We start from the raw sequence: 27,159 nt of genomic DNA on the forward strand, positions 1-27,159 counted from the left end.
TCACAGAAATGAAAGTCCAACCACACCACTTCTGTTGGAACTAAAGCATTTCAACTCAAATTTGTTTGCTTTAGCCCATATGGAAGTAGTGGAAATGTTACTGAATGTCTAAAAAATACAAAGTACTCATACTGTAGCACTGGCACTGAAATAATGGGGAGCTTTGCAATGTAATTGATAGAAAGCTAGGTAATAGATTAACAAGGAGGATGCTTTAGTTTATCAAAGGAATAATGAAGATCTGCACAAGACATAGAAAAGAAGATATATATTGGAAAACAGCTTTTAAAAAATATAGCACAAAACTAATATGAATATCAATGGTGTAACTGACTGGAGGCTGAATGCCTATTTGACCAGTGGGTAAAGTAATTAACCACTTTAAAAGCATATGACAAACATGATAGATGATGATAACAAATACAATACCTAATATACATGTAGGAAAGTGAATAAGTATATATAAAGCAGAGCTGTAACTTGGATTTGGGTGGCCAGCAAATCAGACCCCATTGTGTGCTGTGATTACCACAACAATGGTATTTTTTCCATTTACCTAATTAAGAAATCTGTAGAGTAATCTTATATGACTTGTGTAGCTAGAAACAGTTGAGTGGGCCAGCCTCGGGGCACCCTTGGACTAGACAGATTCCAGAACAGTCAGCTGCGGCAAGGAAGTTAGCAGCTACACATTAAAGATCTGGACTGCTTGTATTCAATTATGTAGATTTAAAGTGTCTGGTGTACCAAAAAGCCTTATATTATAGATCCCACAAGGCAAAGTGGCTAGTAGAAAAAGCAGCGAACGCTTTATGTTTAGCCTGTCAATAAATTCCACTGCTGTAAGGTAACTTAACAACAAAACTAGCAGAAATAAAATAAAATCAAATCACCCTAAGATGTTTCCTAAGTTCTTCTGATTTCCAAGTATCTTCTTTGGTTCTTCTCTAGAATAGAAAAGACAGCAAAAGACTGAGTAATCAATTTGCAGAGAGAAGTAAATAATTTAACAATTAATAGTTTTTAAAAGGAAAGGATCAAGGTATACATAGCAAGTACCACTGAATTTTGTAATGTAAACATTAATTTGATTTAGCCTTAACGTGTATACTTACAGCGTACCTGATCTGACTGGAGCTGGAAGAGGCCTGAAGCTCAGACTTCTACTAGGTTATCCAGCTCCATACACACGGTAACCAATTTAGAGGTCAGTGCCTATGGTGGATAACAGTGCGGCCCTTTAAGGAAGACTTAAAATTGGTCTTCCAATGATAGACCAAATGGGTACACACAGTCAGGCTCTTTTGGAAAGTAATCAATGTATCAATGTCATTAGGTTCAACCTCCTGCTCTAGATCTTAGATGTAACTTCTCTGCTCTTAGATTGAACTTCAAAGTCCTGGTCAGGTCTTATTCAGGTGAAGTTTTAATATGTCTGAGGTTGGAGTTTTTCTGGGAAACCTGCTTCTTGGTTTTGAGCACTCTCAATTAAAAATATTTTCCTTATACAGGGTCATAATTTCCCTTGCTGATAGTTAGGGCCACTACCTTCTGTCCTCTCACTGGTACATCTCAGAGCATAATTTGTCTCCACCTTTTCCACAGATCCTCTTTAGATACTTCAAGACAGCAGTTAGATGCCCTCTTAGTTTTCTTTTCTCTAGCCTGCATAGTTCCTTAGCTTCATTCCCACATACATCAGGGCTCCAGCCCCATAGCCATCTCAATGCCTCAGTCTAGAATCTCTTTAGTACTGGGGGCCTTCAAACCAGACATAGTACTGCAGACAGGGCCTCACAAGTGCTGAGCAGAGGAGAATAGTCTTCCCTACACCTGCTAGCTATGGTCTTCATGATACACATAACCAGTATGTGGTTAACCATAACCGCCTGAAGAGCACCCTGATGACTTAAGTTCAAGTTCCTGTCCACCAGGACTCCCAGATCCTTTTTCTGCAGAACCACTCACAGAACCCTTTCACATGGCAAACAGTAAATACAGTATTTTCCTCAGACATTCATTTGAGGCAGCCCATACTCAGATGTAAGGACATTTCAGGGGATAAATAACATGGGCAAGCAGTGAATCTAAAAATACCATGACAAATGTAATCCTTTTTTTTTTTTCCATCAGCAGGGATCTGACACAGCCACAACACATTTTTGTTAGATTTTTAAACACTAAAAGTTAAAAATAGATTACTGTGCATTTCAAGTGAACCCAGGAAGCTTCTAGTTTAATCATTGCATGCATCTCAAAAAATGCTGGCACCATTTTTCTATCAACTGTCACTCAATATTTTAAAATGGTTCGGACTACATGTGTACATGTGTAAGTTGACTGCCATATGAAATATTTGTATGTAGCACTGAAGAAAAAAGTAAAACGATAATGAAAATAATCAGAGTATACAGGGAGACTGTTTCACTAGAATTCTCCCTAGTTAAATAGGTTATATTTCTTCTATCCTCATTTGCAGTTACTGCCCTTAACTGCTTGGCTGCTGCTAAATAGATTAAACTAAAAAAGTCATATTGCTTGAGATCACTAAAGCAAATGAGAAATTTTAATCTACTGAATATTTTTAACTAGTTCATTTAAGGATGATGACTACAGGCAAAGTGACATGACTAGGCTACACTTATTCTCACATTTAGACTTGGTAACAGTTACTAAAGCAATTAAGAAAATAATTGCTGATAAATATTTGAATGATGAGCTGCACTGGTGGAAGAAAATAAACATATGGTGCCCATTTTTTGCTAATTGATTATATGGAAGCATCATTTTAGCAGTGTATTTTAATTTTTTAATTATTCTATATGAAAAAATTCTTATCTTCTCAAACTGGGATTTATAGAAGATTGTAGTGGACTGGTAAACTTCATCTAAAGTCAATCAGAAGTACCAAGAAGGCAGCCTTTGTAACAAAAAGAAAGTGCCCTTTAAGTTTTATTTTCTGCTGATCCTTAAAAAAGACAAAACAGTACAAATATTTACTGTTGCAGAAAGTCAGATGAGAAAGTAAAACCAAAGGTGATCATTTTCTTGAGTGGAGTTTTAACAAAGCCTAAGAAACTCAACAGAACTTGCGTGAGAGCAAGCTGGAAGGAAGGATATAGATGAGAAGAGAACAGAGCGCTGTATTATAGTCTCAAATAGTAACCTATTTAAAAGCCCTAATATATATTATTATGTTTTGGTTTTAGACAATATTTAGTTACATAACAGCAAACAAAGAAAGAATGCTAATGTTAATAGCCTAAAACCAGTATAACCAAGAGACAATATTAGATAAGGTAGTTTGAGATTTATTTCAAAGCTGAGGCAAAAAGCACGCAGCAAACATTTAGACATGATTTGCTAGTACCCAAAAAGGTGCATCTGCCACTTTTCTAGGGTCTGCAGTTTTCATCTCACCACCACCACTAGAATCTGTTGCTTTTATATATGATTTTCCACTTAATTCTCTGCTTTTGCAGGAGACTAACAAGCAAATAGAAAAAGAGAGATCTTTTATAAAGCTTAAAGAAACTTAATACCTTTGAAACCACTGTCCCTCTGTAAGTAGAGGAATCATTGTACACACAAAAAGAAATGTTTAAAACAAACTTTAAAAAGATTTATTGATGTTTCTCACCTGTCTGCTAATTTATAAATCCTTATATATTCACTTAAATCCAGATTAAGATTAGTTATTTAAACCACATTGGGGTTTAACTTAACTCATCCACCTGAGAGCATGGGGAGCTCATCAGCTGACATAAAATGCCATAGATTTACTGAACTGAAAAAGTGCTATGAAAATTTTTAACATTTAAGAATCTGTCCTTTAAACTAAGCAATAAGTATGTTGCCTTATGAAGCTAGCAGAATAAAAGACCTTGCTACTTTAACTTTAGATAAACTCTTCAAGAGAGATCAAGGGAGGTTTCTTCACTCACAACCTAGAAAGACTAGAGGTTTTCAGAACTTAATATTAAGTTTTTAACTAAGGTAAGAACTCAGTTAACTGATTCTAGAGCAACAGAAAAACAGTAAAATGTCTGTAGTTTTTAAGCCAAAGAAAAGTACTTTATTTTTTACATATAAATATTTATATTTCTTATTTCCAATATGAGTTGCCTATTTGAGAGCCCTCAAATAGGTAAACAGCATGAGTGATAGACTTGACAGAATAGAAACAGCAAAAGGAGGTTCTCATACAGTGTGGCTCTTAGTACAACTGCCTCTGGGTCTTTGGCAGTCTTATACCAACGCACCTGAAAAATTTTAGACCAAAGTTTAACTTCCCATCACAATTCACTAACTCACCTCTTTTCAGTTAAGACATTATTGATGTACCACAGTTACCGAAATATCTGAATGACAGTTTTTAGAGTGGTCCTAACATACTACTTCACATACCCTGCCCAGCCACTCTATTTCCTACTCCATTTTCTATTCAGTATGGCCACAAAGTAATTAGCTGTAAAATCCAGATTCACAACAGTAATAAAAGTGATTTGATACTTCTGCTTTTTCAAGTGAATATGTAACACAGTAATTGATGTTAGCATGTCCATGTGGTTTTGTTTCCTTTATTTTGGAGCTCTACAAACTTTTCATAATTTAACATGCAAAATTTATGTGGGTTCCTAAAGAACTAAAATGCAACAATTAGCAGTTACAGGAGTATCAATTATTAAATATACTTTATCTACAATCTGAAACATTAACAGCTTTGGATATTTTCATAAACCACTTATCCTCTTCTGCAGAAAGATCTGTGGTGGATACAGTCTCATCCTTCTGCTACAGGAATGACTTCCTTACTACCGCTACTTGGGTAAGGGTTTCATCGGCGTGCTGACAAAACAAGGAGACTTGAATTGTCGAAGGAGTGCCATCGGGGTTTCTCAGGGCCAGCAGAAGAAACACTAGAGCTCTTTCCCACCTTTGCCCCCGCTGATGCCCTGGCTTATTCAACGCCAAGGGACACGACTGGCGTCAGAGAGACGCGGCCGGCTGAGGGGATGGCGTTGGCAGGCGCCAAGGCACCCAAGGCATAAAGGGCCTGGAGCAGGGGGAGGCCGAGCAGAAAAACAAGCCGGGCCGGGTGGCGGCCGTGTCCCGCTGCCACCGCCCCCGGCGCCTCCTCAGGGCCCTCCTGGACAGGGGGGAAAGGGGCGAGGCGAGACGGCCCCGCGCGCGGTGCCGGCAGGAGTCGGGCCTGGGTGGCGCCGGCAGGCTTGCCGGCTCCCGGAACCCCAACCGCTTCCCAGCGGCCCCTCACCTTGTCACCCTCCATGCCCGGAGCGGGCGGGGCGCCGCGTTCCGCCGCCACTCGCCGCCTCCGAGCGGGCAGGAAACCACGGCAGCTGCGTCAGGGCCTGCCTAGCAACAGGCGGCGAGGGGGAAACAGCCGATCGGCCGAGCGACGGATGAGCCGCTGCCCGCCGCGAGACCGGCAGGCTGCTGCTGCCGCAGAGGATTGTGGGAAAGGGAGAGGGCGCCCGCCGGTGAGGCGCCGGGGCGCTTTATGGCGTAGCCCGCTCCACTGCGGCGCGGCGGGATGGCGTCCGCCCATCTCCAGCCCTTTCTTAGCAAGAAGCGGCAGTCTGGGATGCCTAAATTGGCTGCAGGAAGGTTTTCCTGCCCCAGCCGGTGGCCAGCTGGTTTTCTTGCGATGGAGGGCTCCTGGGGAGGGCTCCTGGGGAGGGCTCGGACCCGCCGAGCACTATCCTGTGAGGTGGGCAGGGGGCACTCACCCAGGCAGCTTTTAAAGCACGGTTGTTCTCCTGTTCACTGCTGACCTTTTATAGGCTAAGTATACCATGAAACCATTCCTAATAGTAGCCGATTCACTTTTAGTAAAATCATACACGATTACAGTGGAAAAAAATGTTAAGGATAAGGGTGATACGCTTAACTTAATGTGCCGTTTACCCAGATGTTAGACAGAGGCAGGTATGAAGCATACCTGTAGAAATAAAAATATTAATAATATTCCCACAGTAACAAATACTGGAGCTGTTTTCTGCAACAAAGAGCAAGTGGCAGCTTACCAAACACGTGAAACAAACGACGTAAACGATGATTGCCTGCAGGAAAGGTGTGCGCTATTTTCACAGCAAGTATTTACAACCTATTAACATGCAATTTAAAAGACCGGGTGAAAATTCCTCTAGGCACTTTTAACTTTGTTGCCTATTGTTTCTTTTTAAGAGTTAAAAAAAAAAAAGTTAATATGTAACTTACTGCTAATATTAATTATTTTTTGTAAAAAACTGACTACTGGGGGGGGGGAGGAAGCAAAGGAAGAGGCATTTTTGCATTTGAGAAACATTCTTGCCATAGTTCAACAGGAGTTTGTCACACTGACTTCAAAGAGATAAAATTTAATCCCTTGTACTTGGCCTTATACAGCCAGTTGACAAATACATACAAAGCCTTGATACAGTTGCCTCTTATTCACATTTCCAGAATAATTAAAAATGCTGTAAAAGTTGCCTCACTGTCTGGACTATGAAATATTTTCCTTTATCATGTAGCAGAAAAGCAAAGGCAAATTAAGCAAGCAATTAGGAGGGAAAAAAAACCCTCAATATTTTATTAAAAAAACCCAAACCAACAAACCACCACTAACTGTAAGTATGACCTTTAAGGGCTAAATTATATCCACTAAATATAAGCATCTATGGATACTAAACTATTTATAAACATTCTTATGAATGATTTAGCTGTCTTTGGCAGAGCAATAATCTAAAAGCATTTTATATCTTCCTCCCTGAAAAATAAAAATGCATTTATAAGCCATCTTAGATTAACTCAAAGAGCTCTTCAGCCAAAGTGGTGACACTGTTACAAACACATGGAACTAGGCATCTGCTTAATAAAGGATACTCTACAGAAATGCTGTTCTACATATAGAGGCTGAAGGACAAAAGCTACCTTCAAAAACTGTAACTGAATTTTGTTTTTAACAACAATATAGCAAATATATGTAACTAAAACTAGCAAATGTGACAGTGATACCAAAGACTGGACAGAAGAAAAAGCTTTTTTTCAAGTTCTGGTCCTACCGTCTACTCTTTAGAATATGCATATGTATCTGTTACAAAAAAAAAATATCAGTTTTGGCTGCCAATAGCTTTTTCTTACCCCTACTAGAGTATACTAGTCAGGCAGCTTTACTGTAAGAGAAAAATTACAGATGTGGGAAGGCACCACTAGAGGGTTTGGAAAGAACTTTTCAAACCATAAAGCCAAGGATCAAACTGAAGCTTAACTGCTGCATGAGAACACAAGCTGGAATAACACCTTTGGAATAACAGAACTAAAATTTGTGCATGTTTAAGTGTTTCCACCATGTATTAAAGGAAACTACAGTTTCTTACCAATGTAGTGGAAAAAATGAATACATCAGTAGTTTTACTGTTTTGATAAAAATGAGTGTTAGAATCATGTGAATACAGGCAATAAAATAGCACGTATCTGTTGTATTACTAGACAGCATAAAAGGATGCCCTAGCTTTCTTTGGAAAGAAAAGTGTTGTAAACAAGGCTTTTGGTAGCCTTGGGAATTTTAATACAATTTTAGCTTCTACATGCTTTTCTCTTGTCTGGCTTGGTACATATATCTTCTTCTTCACCTGCACTGTTATCTGAAAAACAGGAATATGAAATAACTCTGCTTTATACATTCTGCAGTAATAAGCTATTTGTTGTCTTTGGATGTTCCTCTAATCCTGTGAAGCAATGTTGCATTTTTCTTCACCTCTGTATGGAATGACACACCACAGCATTACACCAAAAAATTACTGGAAATATCAACCCTCATAGGGACAACTTGGCAACCCTCTACTATGCTTAAAGATGATGATTCATTATTACCAAAAAAAAGAAAATAATGCTTTTTTGTATGAAGGAAGAGACTTGTTAGGATCTAGGCTTTGTAGCTATATTTTTTCACTTTTTTTAACCAATTTCTGCTGCGGCTTATGAAGATGGGACGAAAACTCAAATATTGCTATCAATGGAGGTGCATAAATGACCTCTTGCAAAGTGTTCAAAATGATTCTGTTAGTCAGTCCTCCAGGTTCATAAACAGAAACACCAAAAATGTGGATCTCTGAAGTAAACTTTATGCCTTTGGTTTTGAACGGTAACTTGTAAGAATCCCATTAGGGAAAAAAAAGGAGATGATAATTATTGTGAAAACTTATTAAGAAACACATTTTAGTGGAAAGTATTTCTGTCTTCAGGAACAATAAATATTTGAGGATCTTATCATGAGAGTACAATTTATGCATTCAGTGAAACTGAAGACAGATTGGGTGATACCAGGGATCAGACGTGTTTGGTTTTGTTCCAGACAACAGAAGCTCTATGTACTGAACAGGTATGGTAGAGTATTCTGACTCTTCTTTGAGCTATATATTAGATAATTTGAAGCAGGCAGAAAATATTTGTGCTATATGCTAGATAATCTGAAGCAGGTTAAGACAGCTGGATAAAATCAAACATAGAAGTAGTGAGCATTCCATCATGAGAATTTACTATGATGAGACTGCATGTAAACAGTATTTCCATTAATAATTCCAAAATTTTTAGGAAAAAACTCCTGAGTAAACATTCTCAGCTTTCTAGTCAATCTACTATAAACCTGTAGAGAGAAGCATCAGACTGAAATAACTCTGTTGGGTAAAATAAGGTATAATATAAAATATTGTTCTTCAGGAAGATTAACTGTTACTGACAATGATCAAGAAGCAGCAATTAAAATGGCTTCCAAACCATGTTTTCTTGTGTGAAATCCAAAGAAGTTGGGGAAACTTAGATTTTCTTTTTTACCATACAAACTGAATTTTGCCAATTTTTCTCATCCTCAAAAACCCAGATGTATAAATAAGATATTTTGAGAAGTTATTGTGAAGAATAGTGTCAGCATTTACTGGAAAAAAAGCATCACGGCAAAACGATATGATGCAAGGTCAAGATCAACATAGTAAGACACTACTTTGACTCCAATGGAAGCTATTGAGCTTGAAAAGGCAAAAAAGGAATCCAATAAAAAGGAGGAACAAATACATATGGCTAAGAATGGGCATAAAGGAATACTGCAAGCAAAAAGTATTAATTAAAATTCTAAGAAGGCAACAGACTTACAAAGCAGGATATGAAAAGAATAACTATTATTTAAATTAGATAAATCCGCTCTGTAGCTGATACAATTCACTATAGGATACTTAAGGAAAAGTCAGAGTAATCTCTGTGCCATAAGTGAGTATCTTCAAGAGTTCCTGATGCATTGAAGACTGCTATCGTAGGTATTAAAAAATAGGATCAGTAAATAGGTGAATTAACAATTCCAACATTCTCAAGCAAATTATTAAACAATTTATCAGCACCAAAAAGATTAGAATAAACAAATAACTTGTGTTTATCCAGAACATTTTATGAAAAGCTTTATAATAGAGTAACTGACCCTAGTTTATCCCCTAGCAGCAGAGTTTATATCTCGATTTTAACAAGACTCTCTTGTCCCTATTATAATAGTGGCATGCTAATCTCATAGCACCCAGTTTCTTCACCAAAATACTGTGTGGGGCCAAGCCAGTTATCTACAGAAGTTCTAAGAAGTTAGCGGTCACCTCTTTATCAGAACTTTCTATTGATGTTACAGATAAATGCTATCAAATTAATGCTACAAGATCTTCCTTCTGTTTTCCCATTTGATTGGCACAGTATCACCCACCTTTAGTGCTGATTAATCAAACTTCCATATCAACTAATGAATTACTTTGCCCAGGATCAATGCTAGGCTGTCGGGCCTACAGTTATGTGTTTGTCATCCTAAATGCTACTACAAGATTAATTTTTTTTCTGATGTACTGCTCCAGTGTATTAATACTGACTGTACAGGGTACTTTACAAATTCTATACCCAGCTCATCTGCAGAATACATACCGAGACATAAAAGAGAGCAGAATAAGATGCAGCATATGGTAAAGTGTTAGCTGGCAAACATCATGTTAATTCAATCACTTTTTTTTTTTCTTGTTTTGAATTTTCATTTTGGTTTGTGGTACAGTTGTATTCTGTTTCAGATGCTGTGAAGCCAGATAGGGAAGTAAAATGGAGCAATGGAGTCCAAGACTGAGAGAAAAGGACTTGAAAAAATGAGAAAATATTAATATTATTGGTTGTAATGGAGGGAGAAAACATACAATACAGCCATTTGTACTAGGTGTTACTGAAACTTGTGACTGAGGAGTTCACAAGAAAGTCTATATAGCAAACTAAGTAATTTGAAGAGGAATGCAATAAATGCAAAAAGTCACCCACATTTACGGTAGTTTGATATTATTGTCACAGAATCATACTTGATACCCCCAGTTTAAGGTAACAAGCTTTTATAGGGTCTTATGCTGCCCTTCAGTCCCCTCAGTCTTACAGCCTGTAGGTGTTTTGCGTTCTCTAGAAGTAAAGACCCAAAGTAAGTAAATTGTCATTTCAAAGCTTGGATTACCATATAGTTGTAAATTGTTGATTCTGTTATTCCTTTTTGTATCATTTGGTCGTTCTGAATTTTCATCCTGACTAACCTAATTATACAGGTGGAGAACACACACCGTCAATGGCAAAGAGGGAGTAAAACAGAGCAACATGAGCCTATTGCCAGAAATTTTCTTTGCTTAGAGTGGTCCCTTGTGTCTGACAGCAGGCATGGATGGAATTTGGAAAGATGATACAACAGAACAGCACATTCATTTGTCAAGATACGGATTCTTTTTCCAATTCTGCTGTGCAGCACTGAGCAAACAACTTTTCCTTTTGTGCCGTTGCCTTTCTGACTTTCCATTTCTCTGGATAATTGAGATGAGGTTGCTTTCACTTAAGGAAATGAAACTTATGCAGCTTTCCTATTTGTCCATTTGTATGTGTTTTCATAACTTTTCAGCCTATTGGCTAAATTTGTTCTGCCCTCTTCCTTGCCTGCAAATACTAGCCTCATAAAGTCCTACAAATGTTGTGAAAATTGGCAGCTGAAGAGAAGAGAAAGGACCCTCATGCCTGCTAAGTGAAAGGTTGGCTATTTAAAGCCAAAAGAAAAAAACCTCCTGGTAAATGCTGAGTTTAGTCAGCAAGTGCGTACCAGCAAACTGATTAGCACGCAACTAAGGACAAGCAACAGCTGCCTCTTCCAAAACTGATGGTTACATAAAAATTATTGAAAAGATAAAGGAATGGTAGGAGGAATGATGGGGGAACCAGGTGTTACTGTGAGAAAGGGATACAGGACACAAGCCTGTAGAAAATCAGTTTAGTTCCACAGATCAGGGCTTGTGTAATCCCCACTGCCTGGATCATGGGTGCCACGCTAGGTACTCTGGTGTATTAACAAGACGAGAGAGGAGTCAGCTTTGTCCGAGGATGTGTGAGCAAAGCTTCAGGAACACCTGTTGTAACTAAGGAGTGGAGTGACGGGCCTCTGGTTCCTCTGAGCCACTGATCAGTCAGTCCTTTAATAATATCCCCCAATAGAGAACAAAGAAAAATACGAAGCTTGTTACTGATGGGTGTAACAGGTAGAAACCATTCAACTGCACACATGACTAAAGAGAGCTGGGAGATGGTGTGGTTTGCCTGTGAGGAAGCACACACTAGCACGTTCATGGTCCCTAACGCCTTGACAAGCTGGTTCTGCTTCGTGCCACCCAGCAAGAGCTCGTTTCCTTGTTACGGCTCCCTCTTCCCCCTCGTTGCCCTCCTCGTTCCTGCGAGGCCAAGCAGCCATGGCCGGTGGCACTACGGGCGGGCAGTTGGGCTGGCTGTCCCCAAGCGTAGGCGGGCGGGGGGTCCGAGGCGACGGGGGTCCCGGCAGCAGTAAGGAGAGCTCGGCCAGAGACGGCGACGATCTCCTCCGGGCCTGGATCCCGTCGTGCGGGCCGAACCCGCGCTTCCTAGGGCAGGCCTAGAAGGGAAGGATGAGAGAGAGTAACGCCGGCTCGGGCCCGGCAGCGGGGAGGGGGCCGCGGGACGCCCGGCTGCCCGGGGCGGGGGGAGGTGGCAAAGCAGAGAGGGCGTTGGTGCGGCGGTGGCCGGGGACGAGGCACCTCCCCGCGGTGGCACAACCCGCCCCCCGCCGCACCACCCTCCCCGCGGCGGCGGCGCTGCTTTGGGCCGGGCCGCCCCGAACCCGGAAGCGGGCGGTTGGTGTCGGTGCGCGGCGAGCGGGGCCGGGCGCAGGATGCGAGGCGCCGCCGCCGCCCTGCCCCCCTGCCCGCTCGCAGCCAGCGCCCGAGGAGGAGGAGGAGCAGCAGCGGGAGGAGCGGCAGCAGTAGTAGGAACCGCCGCTGCGATAGCATGAGCGGGGCCGCGGCTAAGCAGTCCCCTGGCGCGGGGTCCGGCACGGATCCCGCTGCCGCGGAGAAGGCGGCGGCTGGGGACTCGGTGCCGGAGCCGCCGCCGCCGCTGCTGAGCGTGGACGTGACGGGTTTGGTGTCGCAGTTTGCGAGGAGCTTCGTGCTGATCTTCCCCGTGTATGTGCTGGGCTACCTGGGGCTGAGCTTCAGCTGGGTCCTCATCGCCCTGTGCGGGCTCTTCTGGATCCGCAGGCACCGCGGCGGCAAGACCTCCCGCCTGGGCCGGGCGCTCGCCTTCCTGGAGGACGAGGAGGAGGCGGTGCGGCTCAGCGTCTCCTCCGCAGATCTGCCTGCGTGGGTGAGTGGCCAACACCCTTCGGCGCTTCCGAGGAAGCACCCGCGCCCGGCGGGCAGCGCAGCCGCCGGGCGGGCTGGGGCCTGTCACCTCCCCGGGAGCTGCGTGACGCCCACCCCCGGGGCGGCCCCCTTCTCCCTGGGCTGCGGGGGAAGAGGCTCGCGACAGGCCGGAGGCCGGAGCCCCCGAGCCGGCCTGGCGGGAGGGAAGGGGTGGGGAGATGGCATCTCCCGCGCCCCTAGGCTACTCGTCCCGGTTTGTCAGCCTCTTTCGAGACCTGGCGTCCAGCGGCGGGAGCGGCGTTGCCGGACGTGGGCAGGCAGAGGGACCCCCCCCTCCGCCGGGGTGGCCTGTCCCCGCGGCCCGCCCGCCCGCCACGGCGCGGCCACCTGGTCCGTTAGCACCCGCGGCAGCTGAGGCAGCCGCGGCCGCGTCTGCTGTGTGGTGACAGCCCCGCGGCGCTGCCGTGCAGCGCTGAACCTGTCATGGCCGGGGTTTCCCTCGCAGAAATAAACTTTACCTCAGGGTTTGGGTTTTTTTCCCCTCAGATGCCAGTGACGCACACGTTCTGGATGTAGCGAGGGCTCTACGGGGCACAGATCTTGTGACTTGGGAAGGAACGTCTTCTTAGGGAGTTGAGATTAGAGGCAGACAAAATCGGTATCTTAATGGTTTTATAGTTTTCAGTAAAGCATTACTTAATAGGGAGTGACAGAAAAATGAAGTGGTGTTTCTGACCGGTTTCAGGGAGGACTAAGGGAAAGGGGCTTTGGTGGTCTTATTTGTGAATTGTTGTGGTTGGTTTGAAAAGGTTTTCTTTGAAAGTGGAGTCTTCCTTTGAAAGTTTCAGACTTTCTAATAAGTCTTTAGAACTACCATTATTATTTTTTTTTCTCTGAAACTCAGCTTCCAAGTTGAATACTTTGTCATTATTACTTTGGAGGATTAACAGTTTTTTAAATACAGCTGACAGCCAGCCACCTGACAGTGTCAGTGCTCATCCAGGCCTCCGTACATCCTGATCTGCCCCGGTGATCTGCTGTGCAGAGCTTGCTGCTCTCTTAGTCCCCATACCTGAAGTCTTGAAGATTTCTGCTAAATCTTTCCGTGTGATTTCCACTCCTCAGTAATAGCCATCCACATCTCTGCTAGGTACTCTTTGCAGTGACTGTGCATCGACCAGTGTTGCGATGATAAGTATCCAAGTAGCTGTTTTCTTGTGATCAAATTGCTGTACCTAATGTGACTTGTCCCAGCTCTATTAAGGAAGTTATGGGAGTTCCAGACATCTGGAGAGAATATAGTGTGTAGGTGTGAAATGGGAGGCTTTTTTACTCCTATTTCTTCATCTCTTTTACCCAAGTTGTAGTGGAAGATCATGGTAAAAATGGGGACAGTGTTAAAAGAGATGAGGTGGTTTTACTGCTTGAAGCTGAGATGTGAGTGTTAAATAATGTGGTCAATAGCTCTTATGTTAGCTCTGTGTTGTGTTTTTTTTCCGCTGTAATCATGCAGCCATATAATGGAAGCATTCTGATTTGATGCATTTAAAATTAATTAATTGAAGCTAGATTTGTTATGGAGGGTTGTATATAGTAACTATCTGCTGCAACTAAACAGTAGATATTCAAGCTTACTGCTGTGTGTAAATTTATTTTAAGTCACAGTTTGTTACCTTTGATAAAATGGCGATTAATTCCTGTGTGGAGTTGTCCAAATAACTGAAGGTTTAGAAAGGGGCCTCTTGACTGAAGTCAGAGGCAAAAAATCAGAGGAATGAGTGCTGGCTGCAAACACCTGCATATCCTATGGTATTATGAGAAACCAACTGATCAATATGGAGGGTTTCCCCAAAAGTGTGACCTTCTGATAGATTAGTTGGCAGACGTATTGTAAATCACTGTTGGGTTTTTGGTGTGGTGTTTTTTTTTTTTTTCCCCTCTTTAATATGTTCTTAAATTTTAAAGGTCTTGGTTCTTTTCTTTCTGCTGACGTATATGCTATATTCTGGAAGTAACATCCTTCCAAATAAATGTAGCTTCCGGATGAAATGCAATCTGGAAAACAGAGGTCTTCTGAGAACTGAAGGCCCACTTAAATCAAAAGTGGTCTTCAATGTCTGCTGTCATAGTCATTAAGCTTTATATGAGTCTTTTTGCTGCCTCCGTAATGTGTCTTGGAAAACTGCTATTCTCCTTCCTTCTGCTTTATGTGTGTTGTCTTGGAGATTCATGAATTTCAGTCGTATTTCAAATAAGAGCTACTGGATGGTATATGGAGCCTGACATCTCTTTAATAGGTATCGACTTTATCCATCTCAATGTGAGCTCCAAACTGGAGTGTGTTCCCTTGGTTTCTGGTCAGGGAAATAAACTTCAAATTACTTGAGTGGGACAGTGCTGTGTTTTAAATATAGGAAATTTTTTACTCTTTTGGGACTGAAACTGAGATGTGATAAACCATTTTTCAACTAAAATTATGTAACATCCCAAACATTTATTTGACATGTGGTATCCTTCTGGGCTCTTGATTGGAATAGAACTTCATCTGAGCCAGCAGTGTACGTAAGGTGAAATTTCCTTCCCCCACCCCCCCCCCACCTTGGGATTGATTGCTGCTTTAGCAATTCATGTTAAGAATTCAGTAATAGTGCATTAAGTTATTTATTTTTAAGAAAGTGGTTATTGCAGGAGTAATGAATTAAGATTTTTCTGCTGGCACTATGCTCAGTTACAACTGGAAAGTGATACTGTTGTACTATCACACTAGAGTTCATAATGTTAATTATTAATTTCCTAAATTAGATTTACCTCTTCCATAAGCAAGGGATTATACAATAGGAATATTCTGTACTGTGCATGTAAAATGAATTAATTCAACATGAATACAAGTTATGCTATTTAAAATGTCAGCAGTGAATTATATAAAAGAAATATGTATGTGCTAAAAAATATTGCATTTACCATCTTAAAAGAATAAGATCTGTACTCATAGACTTGCTAACATGTAGTTATAGCTCTGCTGCGTGTTTGGAAGATGTCACTGATTATATGGGGTGGGAGGGAGCAGAGGTGGGTGCTTTTCCAAGTCATTTAAAACTACGCTGCAGAATTTACAATGAGAGAGGACTGGAGATCAAAATGGTCTTTAAATAAAGTTGACATTTCCCCTTTCTCAGCAACATTTTTATACACTAGATGTATTTTATACTAGAATGAATGTCATTAAGATGCAAACATATATAAAGAAAGTGGCAAATTAAGTATCGCTACTTAGAGGATAGAATGTAGAAACCAGGACTCTCAGTTTTTTAAAGGCCAGGTATCATATTGCCTTTTATTTTTAAAACAGTAATGGAATTTCATAATCTAAGTGGCATAACAAATTTACTTTGTTCTTTCTCAGAACAAACAAAAAAGTTAATCTACTTTTGCCATTGTGGGGGTTTTTGGTTGCTTAATGTGACTTTTATAACATGCCAACATACCGTGTTCGACATCTTTTTGAATGAGTGAAACTTTGACTCCTGTTTTCTTCAACATACAGATAAAAAGCGATGCTGATTTTTTTTTTTTTTTTTTTCCCAGATTAATTGTAAATTTGGCCTGGTACCAGGAGCTGTATCTGTGGGCAGTCTGTTGGTAATCAGCAGGAGACCAAAATAGGAATAAATCTTAGCATTTTAAAAAAATTGATTCTGAAAACAGATTTAGAGAATTTTCTTTGCATCCCATACCATGTATTATACAGAAACTGAAATACTGTACATCATTGTAGTAAAAGTAATGCCATATTAAAACATTAATTACAAGTCTGCTGTAGCATTTTGGGTCCCACAGACTCCCTTGAGTTTCTGCTCTAGTTTGGAGTGATTTTTAGGGTTTTGTTTTTGTTTTGTTTTCTCATCTGCTTAAGGTAAAAGGAAAAATCTGCCTAAACCTAAATAGGTGTCTAGTCACCTTTTTAGCTAAACTGATTTACAGTCCGATTGTAAAGAAATCTGGTAGATCTTCTTTCTCTTGGGAAGCTGTATGAAATTCTTGCAGACTGCGAGTATTGTGAACTACCATTGAACTGCTATATGACTGCTACACCTATAGGGGAGGGAAAATGTCAGCATGTACCCTTTTTACTAGATGCTGATGTATAGCTACAATAATCAATAAAATAGTTATCAACTCATGTTTAGTTGAGTGTTTTTTTTGCAATGGTGATATTCAGTTAAGCATGACTTCAATGGTAGTTGCATATTTCTTAGTTGAATGTTGTACTGAATGTTGAGCAAACTGCTAGTGTTTAAGGGGTGAGGAACCATTCCGAGTAAAAGCAGACTTCAGAACATGTGTCTGAAAAAGGAAATTGATTTATAACTATGAAATTATTTGTATTTAGTCTTATGTGTTAGAATAAAATATGCATACATACTTTTTTTTGCGCCCCCAAGCCCTTTCATGAGCTTCCTATCAAATATGCCAATTATGTGGTTAGAGCAACAAGGACTTTGGTATTTACTGATATTAGGAAGGCAGACCCAGTATGTTTGTGGAAGAAAGATGGTTAGGTAGCTCTAACTGCAGGGTCATATCCTGTACTGAGTGACATCTGCAGAGAAGGTTGAGGTGGTTACGCTCTTATGTGTATTTCATATGAAGATTTCTTGATGATGTAGAATGAAACTTGCTATCTGGATCTTAGATTGATAGTTAAGGACAGGAATCTCCAAAGAATCCCTGCTCTTGGGTGTTAAGTATGTACTCAGTAAACCTGATAAACAAGTGGACTTCTGCAATGCGATGTTTGTTTTTAATTGCCATAGGACAAAAAGATCTTCCTCTTAACTTCTAATTATAGCTTCAGTTAATGCTGTTATTACTGTAGCTGTAGGAATTGTAGGTGGGTTTTTATACAACACACTAAAATATGAAGAGGAAGGCTGTGAGGCATTGTGACACATTCTTCTGATCCTTTCTCCAAATGTTAGTTGAGCATGTTAGATTGAACTTATGGAGGAGTGATTTATAAGAAAAATTACTTCCATGTATGGCTACTTAATGCTAAGCTGGATCTAATCAGTTTACATGGTTAGTACTGCAGATGGCCATATACTCCAGGCTGCCAGCCTGCATCTGGAAAGTGTGAAGGGGTGTGAGTAAGAATAGAATAATAACTTGTGAGTACTTAACAACTGAAGTCCACGTCCTTCTTCTACCTGATTATTTTCTTTTTCAAAACTGTCTTCTGTTCTAGGTGCCTCATTGTATATGTGTACTTACATATGTGTATTGTGGGCTGTGTGACTTTTTTTTTTTTTGTGGTTTGTGTTTTGTTTTGGGGTTGGGTTTTTTTGTTGTTTTTTTTTCTTTTCCAGGAAGAAGTTTAATTTAGTGCAGTATTACTTCTTGTAGTTAAGAAGGTAACTTGGGTGACTTTCTAAGAGTACTCCATAGTTAAGAGACATGTGAATGATTTTAGGAATGGAGAACCAGAGGAAAAAAAAGGCATTTATATTGGACAATTGATCATATCTTCCTGTTTATCAAATAAAGTTTTCAAATTTAGTGTGTTAAAACTATTCTGAGATGATGTCTGTCACACAACACAGTCTCGCATAGGAATGTGGTAAGTGTCACTATGTGATTCATATGCAAAGATCCTTTTCCAGAATATTTATGGTAGAAGGCCACGTGATGAACTGATGTTTATGACCATGATATGAAAATACTAAAGAAAAATATTAACCTGAAAGTATTAGTATGCTTCTTGAACTGTTTTTGGGTGCCACAGGCCTTCTAAATATATGTGTATAATACATTCCTTTTTCACATAACAAATTGGTATTACATAACAGTTATTACTGACTTTTGGGACTACTGCAAATGTGTTCTTTAAATGTGCCATTTGTCTGAATAACTAAGGAAGATGTGTACACGTCTTTTTAGTTTGTTGGTTGTTTTTTTTTTATTATTTTCATTTTAGTCTGCTAGTGTTGTTTCCATGCCTAAACAGTTTTGCATATAAGGGCTGGCCCACCTTTAGCCATATTTGAAAACGTGTGAGTCATAAAGATCTTGTCAGTAAAGACTGAGGTTTTATGAAAGAAAAATAAGTCTAGACTATCAGTGGACCTTTTCTGCCCCTTCTACAAGATTCTTCTCACTTTAAATTACTACTGCTTTTTGAGATTGTTGGCACATCACAGAGTGTGGTTGGATATGCATTCTAAGATTATTTTTTTTTTTGCACGTGAGAGCCTGTTGGGAAATAGGAAGATGAATCAGGGTTATTGTCAAAACATTTTCATTGTAGTTTTTAGTAATGAAAGCCTGTTCTAGAAATTTTAAGTATTCAAAACAATTCTTTGGTGTCTTGTTCTTGTTTTTTAAAATGAAAGAAGAGGCAGTGTTTTGTTTCTGGTAAGATAAAAATCTTTGACTTAAACTGTAATATAAATCAAATTATTTATCTCCCATTTATCAAATCGTCACTAATTATAGAACTGGAAGGGTTCTCTAATTGCTGAAATTGCCTTTAGCATAACTTCTTTTGAGCTTTGCAACAATTTTGTGCTGACCATATGCCTGTACTGTATCTGAGGAGTGGGTTTGTGGAAGCTGTTTTTAAAACTTATTTTAAAATACGAAGTTTTAAAAGAATGCTAATTTTTAAATAGCCTCTGTAGTGTCTGAAACCAGTTTGTCAGAGCCTTACAGTAGTATATCAGATTCTGAAAGCAGCAGTTAATGATTATAAATTAACCTATGCCATTGATTTGGTGTGTTTCGACATGTAGATACAAGGGAATCAATAAAAAAGTATGATTCATCTGAAAGGATTACAGAAATAAGAGATTTTGTATGAGACACTGGTAGTTTAGATACAGAGGTTTTTGACCTGTGAAGTCTCGTCTTTCTCTTTGTTTTTCCTTATTGTTGGACAATATAAATTAAATCTGATACTACCCTTTCCTAAGGAAGTCTAGAATGTACACCCCACCAGCAGCTCTGGAGCTTTTCTGTGGCCTAGCAGGCGCCAGCTTCTAAGTTTTATGTACCAAGCTTGACAGGCCAGCAGAATTTCAAATGTAGTATATGTAGAGCTGCTTTTGCATATTCGGGGGAAACACTGCACCACTTCAAAGAAGAAAATTAAATCTTTATCTTTGTCTGGTGTTTGTGAACACTTAATGAAAATAAAGGATATACAGAGATGGAGTATTCAACATAGAATTGTATGTGAATAACAACAGTGGGGAAACTATTTTGATAAGAAGAGGGGAGACTGTTTTTATTTTAAACAACTGTTTGAATTAAGTAAATTATGAAACTGAACTATTTAGGGAGGTCTGGCATTTTATCATTTGTATAACTTTGGCCTGTATGGCACTTTGATATTTCTGGGTAAGATTTGTTTCAGTTGAATGAGGAGAGAGTTCTGTAAAGTTCATAAATAAAATGTTGGATGACGAATAAGAGGGACGAATCAAATCAAGAGTTTGCTAAAAGTGACCATGTGTGAAATGGTGGAAGCCAGTTGCCAGCTTGGTTTGTGTGACAGAGTTTGTAGTTGTCCAAGATGGCATGAACTGACCAAGGACCCTTCTTCAGTCCCATCTGCCATGCACTAAACGCTTTTCTCATTTTGCAGCAAAAGAAAGAGAGGATCTGGACAGCACTTGCATTTCTTACACAGTCTTAATACCTTTCTTGAGGCAGTCTTGACTTCTCACTGGCTGAGACTAAAGTTCTGTTGGGGCAAGTAGAAAAAGATGATAGTGTAATTAAAGATGTGTATGTATTTTTTTGAAAATAACCAATTTAAATTTGTTTTCTTTCTGGCACTTGCCATCTTCTCTGTGTTTTGATTTCACAGATGTTCCTTTTATTATGTTTTTAATGTAAGTTTAGTGACTTTTCTTAGCTGGCAATCAAATAATAAGTCACAAAATGGATCATTGTCATGCTTGGAAAGTGAGGTTATACAAACTTGCCACATCAGCTAATGGACTAACTGATAGCAATAGTAGGTTTCTTCTCTGTTTAGTCCAGATTAAACTTGCTTTATAAGGAAGTTTCATTACAAAAGTGAGGTTTGAGAATCCTGAATCCTTTCCTGACTTTGGGGGCATGTGTTCAACAAGTACGCTGGCCTTGCTAAGTCCATTCCATTTACCTCAGCTTCTCAAGATACTTTGTTTTGATCCCTTGTTCCTTAACATAGTCCTGTATAGTCTCCGTCTTTATGTCAGGGTTCAGGTGAGGAGCTGTGTCCCATCTCCTCTTGAATCCCATTGGTATGGTGCCCGGGAGAGGGAGGAAGAGAGGTGCTCCTCAGCCTTCTTGCAGTCATTTGATCCCCATCCCCAACCTACTTCTATTTTTTTTTTATTCCCAATAGCTTCTACCAAGCTTCATAGACCAGTCTTTGTTAGACTGATGGAGTTCTTATTTTCTTTGCAGTTTAAATGGTGCAGCCTTTTCTGTTTTGTTTTGTTCTCTCTATCTGCTTCCTGTGATACTGTTAAAAGTTAGAGGAGCAGTGAGAATTTTAAAGCTTCTTCCTACTAACGGTTCCTTATTCATGAGCATATGTATAAATAGCATCCCTAAATTTTCTTTGTAGGCTTTTCTCTGCATTCAAATATGCTTATTGCAGAGAGAATCAGGGGGTTTAGTAGTTAAAGAAAATTATTCTGCAGTTTGAAAAGAAAGTAAATGTGCAGTCCTGACAAAAAGGATGTTCTGCATCCAGTTGCATTTTCCTGCTGCTTTCTTATGCCAGCATTAGAATTTACTTGGCCACTTAATTGTAAGTTTTTTGCCAGGTTTAGTGTTCAGCTGGATCAGTTCCTTGAGTTAGTTTACTGTGCAGCCACACAAGTGCTAGTGCCTACAAAAAGGAAGCCTGTGGTCAGCTTTAAGTGAAATGGAACAATAGCCTGCATGAAGAGGACCTTCTTAGAAAGAAGTGACAAATAACACTGCTGAGTTGTCTTTGTGGGGAAGCAAAGTTTGAATGTGAACAGTTTATAATGTCAAGTTGCACATCCAGGTTGTTTTATAACATTTCAACAGACCTGCTAACATGCTTAATCACCAAACATACAAACTCTCGGAACTTGGTCCAACTTAAAAGTTGGCCCTGTTTTTAGTGTGTGATTGGATCATATGAGCTCCAGAGGTCCCTTCCAACCTGAATTATTCTCTGATTTTTGTTTTTGTTTTAAGCTGTCATTTAAATTAGCTTTCAGTCTCCAGTTGTGGCTTACAAATGGTAAGAAACCTTTTCTTCATAAAATACCAGTATTTGCTTAACTATTAAGTGTACTAGCAAAAAAAAAAAAAAAAAAAGATGGCTATCTTTAGAGAGGTGTTTTGTGGGAGGTAGTGAGACTTTTTAAGTCATTCAGATGCCTGTCAGCTAAATAGCTAGTATTAAAATTCTGTGCAGCAAATGGCTAAAACATACAAATTTTGAAATGGAACTCCTGTTATATAAATAACCTTTGGAAGAGGAGCGTTCCTGTATAATGAGTCATTGCACAAAGTTTTGTCTGCTACACCCTGATGTGACTACAAAATTCTCCTTAGGAGCTGAAAATTTGAAACAGGGCTAATGGTTTTCAGCTGAAGCAGTCTAGAATTATGTACCATGAAGTTGTTACTAGAAATACGAAACTAGTTTTACTTGGCTGAAAATAACTGTCATATGACAGACAAGCATTACATTGTCATTTGGCTGTCCTTATCATATAGCAGCATGGGTCAAGTTTACATTAGTTCAGTTGCAAGCACTTTCACCTAAGAGATTTATACTTGTGATGTAAATTGCACACCTTTTTGTGTCTGTTTTAATGAAGGCTTTGAGAGAGTTTAGTACAGACTCTAACACTGTTGTTTTCATAACCTTTGCATTCCTTCGGTTAGATACTGGCTCACATGAATTATCCAAACTGACTGAAATAGTTTCCTTTGGGAACGTTTTGAAAGATGTAGCACTGAACGCAAAATTAAATGTATTGACAATCCATTGTCTTGTATCCCATCACCGTCCACCTTAAAAGGAAGGTGGGAAGAAAGCGGGTGAATCTTTAAAAATGCAGTGTCTTCCTGTTTAATTTTTAAAAGTAACCACAAGATATTTTGAAGCATGAAGGTATCTGTAAAACCTTAATTGTTCTGATTTTAATTAATTGTGCAGTATTGTGATCCACACTTCTACTCTGAAAGTTTGTGAGTGTTCATTTTTAAAATAGCTTACTAAAAAAATGGATTGTGGGGAGGAAAATGTTGTGGAAGGGAACTCAAATGGAACTTATCAGCTCAGGAAGCTTATAGTTTGCTTTATATTTAAGCATTATTACCGCTTCTTTGTAAGGCATGGGTCTTCATGCCTTATTTCAGATCTGTATAGCTTGATACGAAAAAATGTATCTGTGCTTTCTCAAGATGTCCTTCTTCACATAGCATATTCTGTAGACTGTTAACTTGATCAGCTTTGAAAAACAATAGTGAATAAGTTTACAGCTTTATATCCAAAAACTCAACAAGAACTCTTGTGGCATTCTTCTGCAGGGAAGAGTATTACAAGACATGCCCTGAGCTGTTTTTGTGCAGTCTTACAGAGCAAACTCCCAGGACTTGTTGGTAGTTAGCAAGTTTGATCTGTCTGCATGTTTCAAGCAGACTGTTCATGTAGTGAATGTATGATGCTTCAAATGAGGAAATGTCTTTTCTTAATTTGTTGATATTTCCTGGTACAGTAAGCTTGCTGGTCCAGAATTTTGAAAAATTGTAATTTGTGTTGTGGCAAGTCTCTTCCGTCCTCCCCCAGTCTATTGATTCATCTTGTTAATTGTTGAACTAGAATGCTAAATTCTCTTGTATGTGTGGCTAGGGAGTTGTCTTAGTCTAGCAAGCAATTTTATGATGCAGTCTAAATGTATATTTTAAAATGCTGTGTTCCTCACCCAATGACTTTCTCCTAAAATACTTGAACTAGAAAAAGAATACTTTTCCACCCACCCACCCTCTGCCAGTTAAATGTCAGATAGCAGCCAGGAAATGATAAGAGTGTTTCACAGGGGGAACAAAAAAACCAATGTTCAGTCATTTGACTTGTTATGTGTTATAAGAATATTCAATTGTCATCAATAAATTCGTTTAAATTGTAGTAATTTCTTGTTCTTTATTTGTTCATGATAGTCTTTATTTTGGTTTATATTTTAGTGAAAGTATTTGGGCTTTTGAAAGTGTTTTTTACTTTTTTTGTTTATTTTTGGGGTGTGTTACGTATGAGTACTGTGTTGATGTGAATGTGCCTAAACTGTCCATGTTCCTTTGATAAAATCAGTTTTCTTATTTCTGTCTTGTTCAAATAAGTCTTTATCATGAGAATTAATTTTCTACGAAATTTGGCTATGTGTAAAGCTTTTTAAAAAGTTGCATATAATATGTGCTTGTGTTGTTTTTAGATCTTAACATAGATGTATGATAACAGAAAACATTTGCCAACAATTGGTTTTTTTCAGTTCCTTTGTGTTTAGACAATGTTGCAATTATAGTCTGAAGTTTCTTTCCTGTATGTGTCCTATCTTTTATGAGTACTCTACAGTGAATAACAAAAATGTTACCAATCTGTTCACTTTGTTACTTTAATTTAGCAAAAAATCGCCAATGAAGTTTTGGGCTTTTTTTTCCTTTTTAGTTCATTAGACTAATCCATTACATGCAGAGCCATAGCAACAGCCTGAAAATAGATTTGATTAAAAAAAAAAAAAAATCACTTTTTTTACAAATCAATTTATCATATAAGAATACAAACTTTAATTTTACTATATGAGAGATGAGGAACTACAAATGTGTTCTTTTAAAACAGTAATTCAGGATTAAGTGATTTGTTCCAGCACACACATGTTGTTATTGGTGTACCTGCTTCCTTTATATTTTTCAGTTTTCTGGCATAGGTAGGAAGGAAGTCTCTTGTACTAGTACACCATAAACAATACTTCTGACAAAGCTGTCAATGGAAGCACAAGTGTCTATACCTGAAATCAGGTGTTTTTCCTCTTCTTTAAATTTTTTTGGGTTTTTTTTTGCTAGTCCTTAAACCTCTGTTGGGTTTGGGGAGAAGGTCTGCACAGTGTTGTTCTGGATATTACGCAGGAATTGCAGTGGGCAGTTCTTGTTTGGGAATAAGTGAAGATAGGACCATTAAGGCCTAATGGACAATTTTTGAAGATGTTCAAACATTTACCTGGGAAATGGGTAATAGGAAAACTCTATGAGATACTGGGGGGCAATCTGTGTTGGTTCTGGCTGAAGACAACCAAACTTTCATCTTCACTTCAAATGAGTTTGGTATTTGGGATGTAGAATACTTGGCAGATGTTTTCTAAAACTTTTTTTAGAGTAAGAAGTGGAGGCATTTGTGCTTGAATTGAAACTCTGCTAAAGGGATGCAAGTGATTGTAGCTTTTACATACAGTTGCTTTAAAGCATTTATCCTTGACTTAATAACATTGATTCACATCTGTGTCCTCAGGGTGCAAGCTGAAAAACTACAGAATATCATTTAAGCTTCAACTTATTGAAAAGCAATGGAAATGTATCCACTTGCTAGAGAGAGGAGATTAGTTCGTCAGTGTTCCTAAAATTAATGGGTTTTAAGCTCTGACAAATCACTTTGGAATTTCCTCTACTGTAAAGATCTGATTCTTGATTCCCATGTAACACATAAGCTTCTACTTTAGATGTAACCTATAAGAACTTTTAAGGTCACTTGCTTTCTTGCTTGAGACTTGGAGTGCTTGGGGAAATGGTTTTTCTTTTTGTCAGTCCCAATTGTCTTGTGGGTTTTCATTTGTTCTAGTTTCTTCTTCCAGCAATCAAAGTGACGAGCTCCAGCTCTGCTTTCTGCTGCTGTGATTATTTGCATTGCCAGGCACGTGGAAATAACATTCCTGTCTGTCATACTCTAGTGACAGCAATGTATAAGTAAAGCTGTTACATTGTGATCTCCCACTAAGTGAAATGGAAAAAACCTCTGATTTGGAGCAGCTCCGATTAGTCAATGACGTGGGATTTGAGATGTCACTATTTTAACAGAAAGTAACTATATGAGCCTCTGAGGATAAAAGATAATATTGAGAACGAGACATCGAAATACATAGCTCAAAGACTGTTCTAATTTTTTCCAATATAGTTTACAAGTTACTTTTGATTGCAGACATTTCCATAGGCAAATAGATCTTCAACTATTTAGTTAAGACCTCTTGAAGCTACATTTGAGGGAACTGATTGACTAGGTGGTTGATTATTCACAGTTCAGGCAGTTGCTTTTAATTGACAGATTTCTTTCCACTCATAGAATTAATATTCAGTTTGTTTTTAGGCACAAGGAGTTTGGTTTCCACTTAGAGCTAGAATTTGCTGAACCTAAATTTAGACATACAAGTCCAAATTCATTTATGATCAATACAGGCATCTCCAGAAGACTCTATCTGACCATAGGCTAAATGTTTCAAGATGTCAGATGTATCTCTCCAGAGGCCCTTATTTCTCTCTATTAATGATAAAGCAAGCGTAGAGTGACTAGATTATTCTTGGACATGTCGAAGATAGAATTTTGAAAATCAGAGAAGAATAATTCAACTATTGCAATTGTCTATGCATCACCAGTATTTGAATCTTTAAAATGGAAACCTTTATACGTTTCCTTTATAGACATACATAGGTAAAAAGGGTTGCTGAGATGTAAAAAGAGTCTTCCTGTTGTAAACCGCAACCAGGATTTAGTGGGTATGATCTGATTTTCTCTGTTCCAGCTATACACTGTATAAATAATCCAAAGTGGGACAGTAGGTATGGATTAAAATGTAGAAATGGTGAGCTTAAGTATCAGTTACAAGGAACTCAGTCTTTAAAGACTCTGTTGTGTGCTTAATGTTATTATTCAATTGTAGGCAATATGTTTATAAAGTGACTTACTACTGCTGTCATTAATTAAAGTAGTATTGATTTATGATGGCTATTTTTAGTGCTAAACTTGGAAGTAGAAGAATATTGACTATTTGTCATGGTTGAGTTTGGGGTAAAGATTATTCAAGAGATCCCTGAATGCTTGGGTTATCTTCAACACTGATGATAATCAGTAGTACAAGAGAAGAGGTGACAGCTCTGTGCTGCGTTTATAAAGGGCAAAATGTATCCAGCTAGTCTTTTCTTCACTCTTGCTACCTCTCCATCCTCTCTATCAAACATCCAACAATTCCAGCAGTCTAGCGCTGGAACGTTCCTCCTCCGCGTCCAAGAAAATACCGAATCTTAATCACTCAGTTGCTTGCTACCCATCATTTGTTTGAAGGGCAGTAACTGCCTTTATACAAGGGCTAGTTTCAGTTGTGGGTAAACACCTTCATGCAAGCACTTGCTGAGCATAAGCAATGGCTGTGTGTAT

At 39.2% G+C, this 27,159-nt stretch overlaps 2 protein-coding genes and 1 long non-coding RNA gene across 7 annotated transcripts in view; 2 read left to right on the forward strand and 1 right to left on the reverse strand.

The window, feature by feature from the left end:
- DYNC2I1 (dynein 2 intermediate chain 1) overlaps positions 1-5,526 on the reverse strand; it is a 35,260-nt gene extending 29,734 nt beyond the window's left edge. The window contains exons 1-2 of one of the 2 annotated variants that reach the window (XM_072854693.1): positions 5,276-5,526; positions 894-947 (exon numbers count right to left, since the gene is read on the reverse strand). In XM_072854693.1, the coding sequence (XP_072710794.1) occupies positions 894-947; positions 5,276-5,290 (69 nt within the window). In that variant the 5' untranslated portion in view covers positions 5,291-5,526. The remainder of the gene's footprint in view (positions 1-893; positions 948-5,275) is intronic. The other variant, XM_072854692.1, reaches the window with a different exon arrangement.
- LOC140648532 (uncharacterized) lies at positions 5,425-10,878 on the forward strand. Its single transcript, XR_012041265.1, has 3 exons — positions 5,425-5,731; positions 5,998-6,094; positions 10,602-10,878. It is a non-coding gene; the product is annotated as an uncharacterized lncRNA (long non-coding RNA).
- Positions 10,879-12,137: 1,259 nt separating this feature from the next.
- ESYT2 (extended synaptotagmin 2) overlaps positions 12,138-27,159 on the forward strand; it is a 93,148-nt gene continuing 78,126 nt past the window's right edge. Inside the window, exon 1 of one of the 4 annotated variants that reach the window (XM_072854694.1) lies at positions 12,138-12,708. In XM_072854694.1, coding sequence (XP_072710795.1) covers positions 12,352-12,708 — 357 coding nt within the window. In that variant the 5' untranslated portion in view covers positions 12,138-12,351. The remainder of the gene's footprint in view (positions 12,709-27,159) is intronic. The other 3 variants (XM_072854695.1, XM_072854696.1, XM_072854697.1) reach the window with 3 other exon arrangements.

Source organism: Ciconia boyciana, chromosome 2 (assembly GCF_034638445.1).
Source record: "Ciconia boyciana chromosome 2, ASM3463844v1, whole genome shotgun sequence".
NCBI lineage: Eukaryota > Metazoa > Chordata > Aves > Ciconiiformes > Ciconiidae > Ciconia > Ciconia boyciana.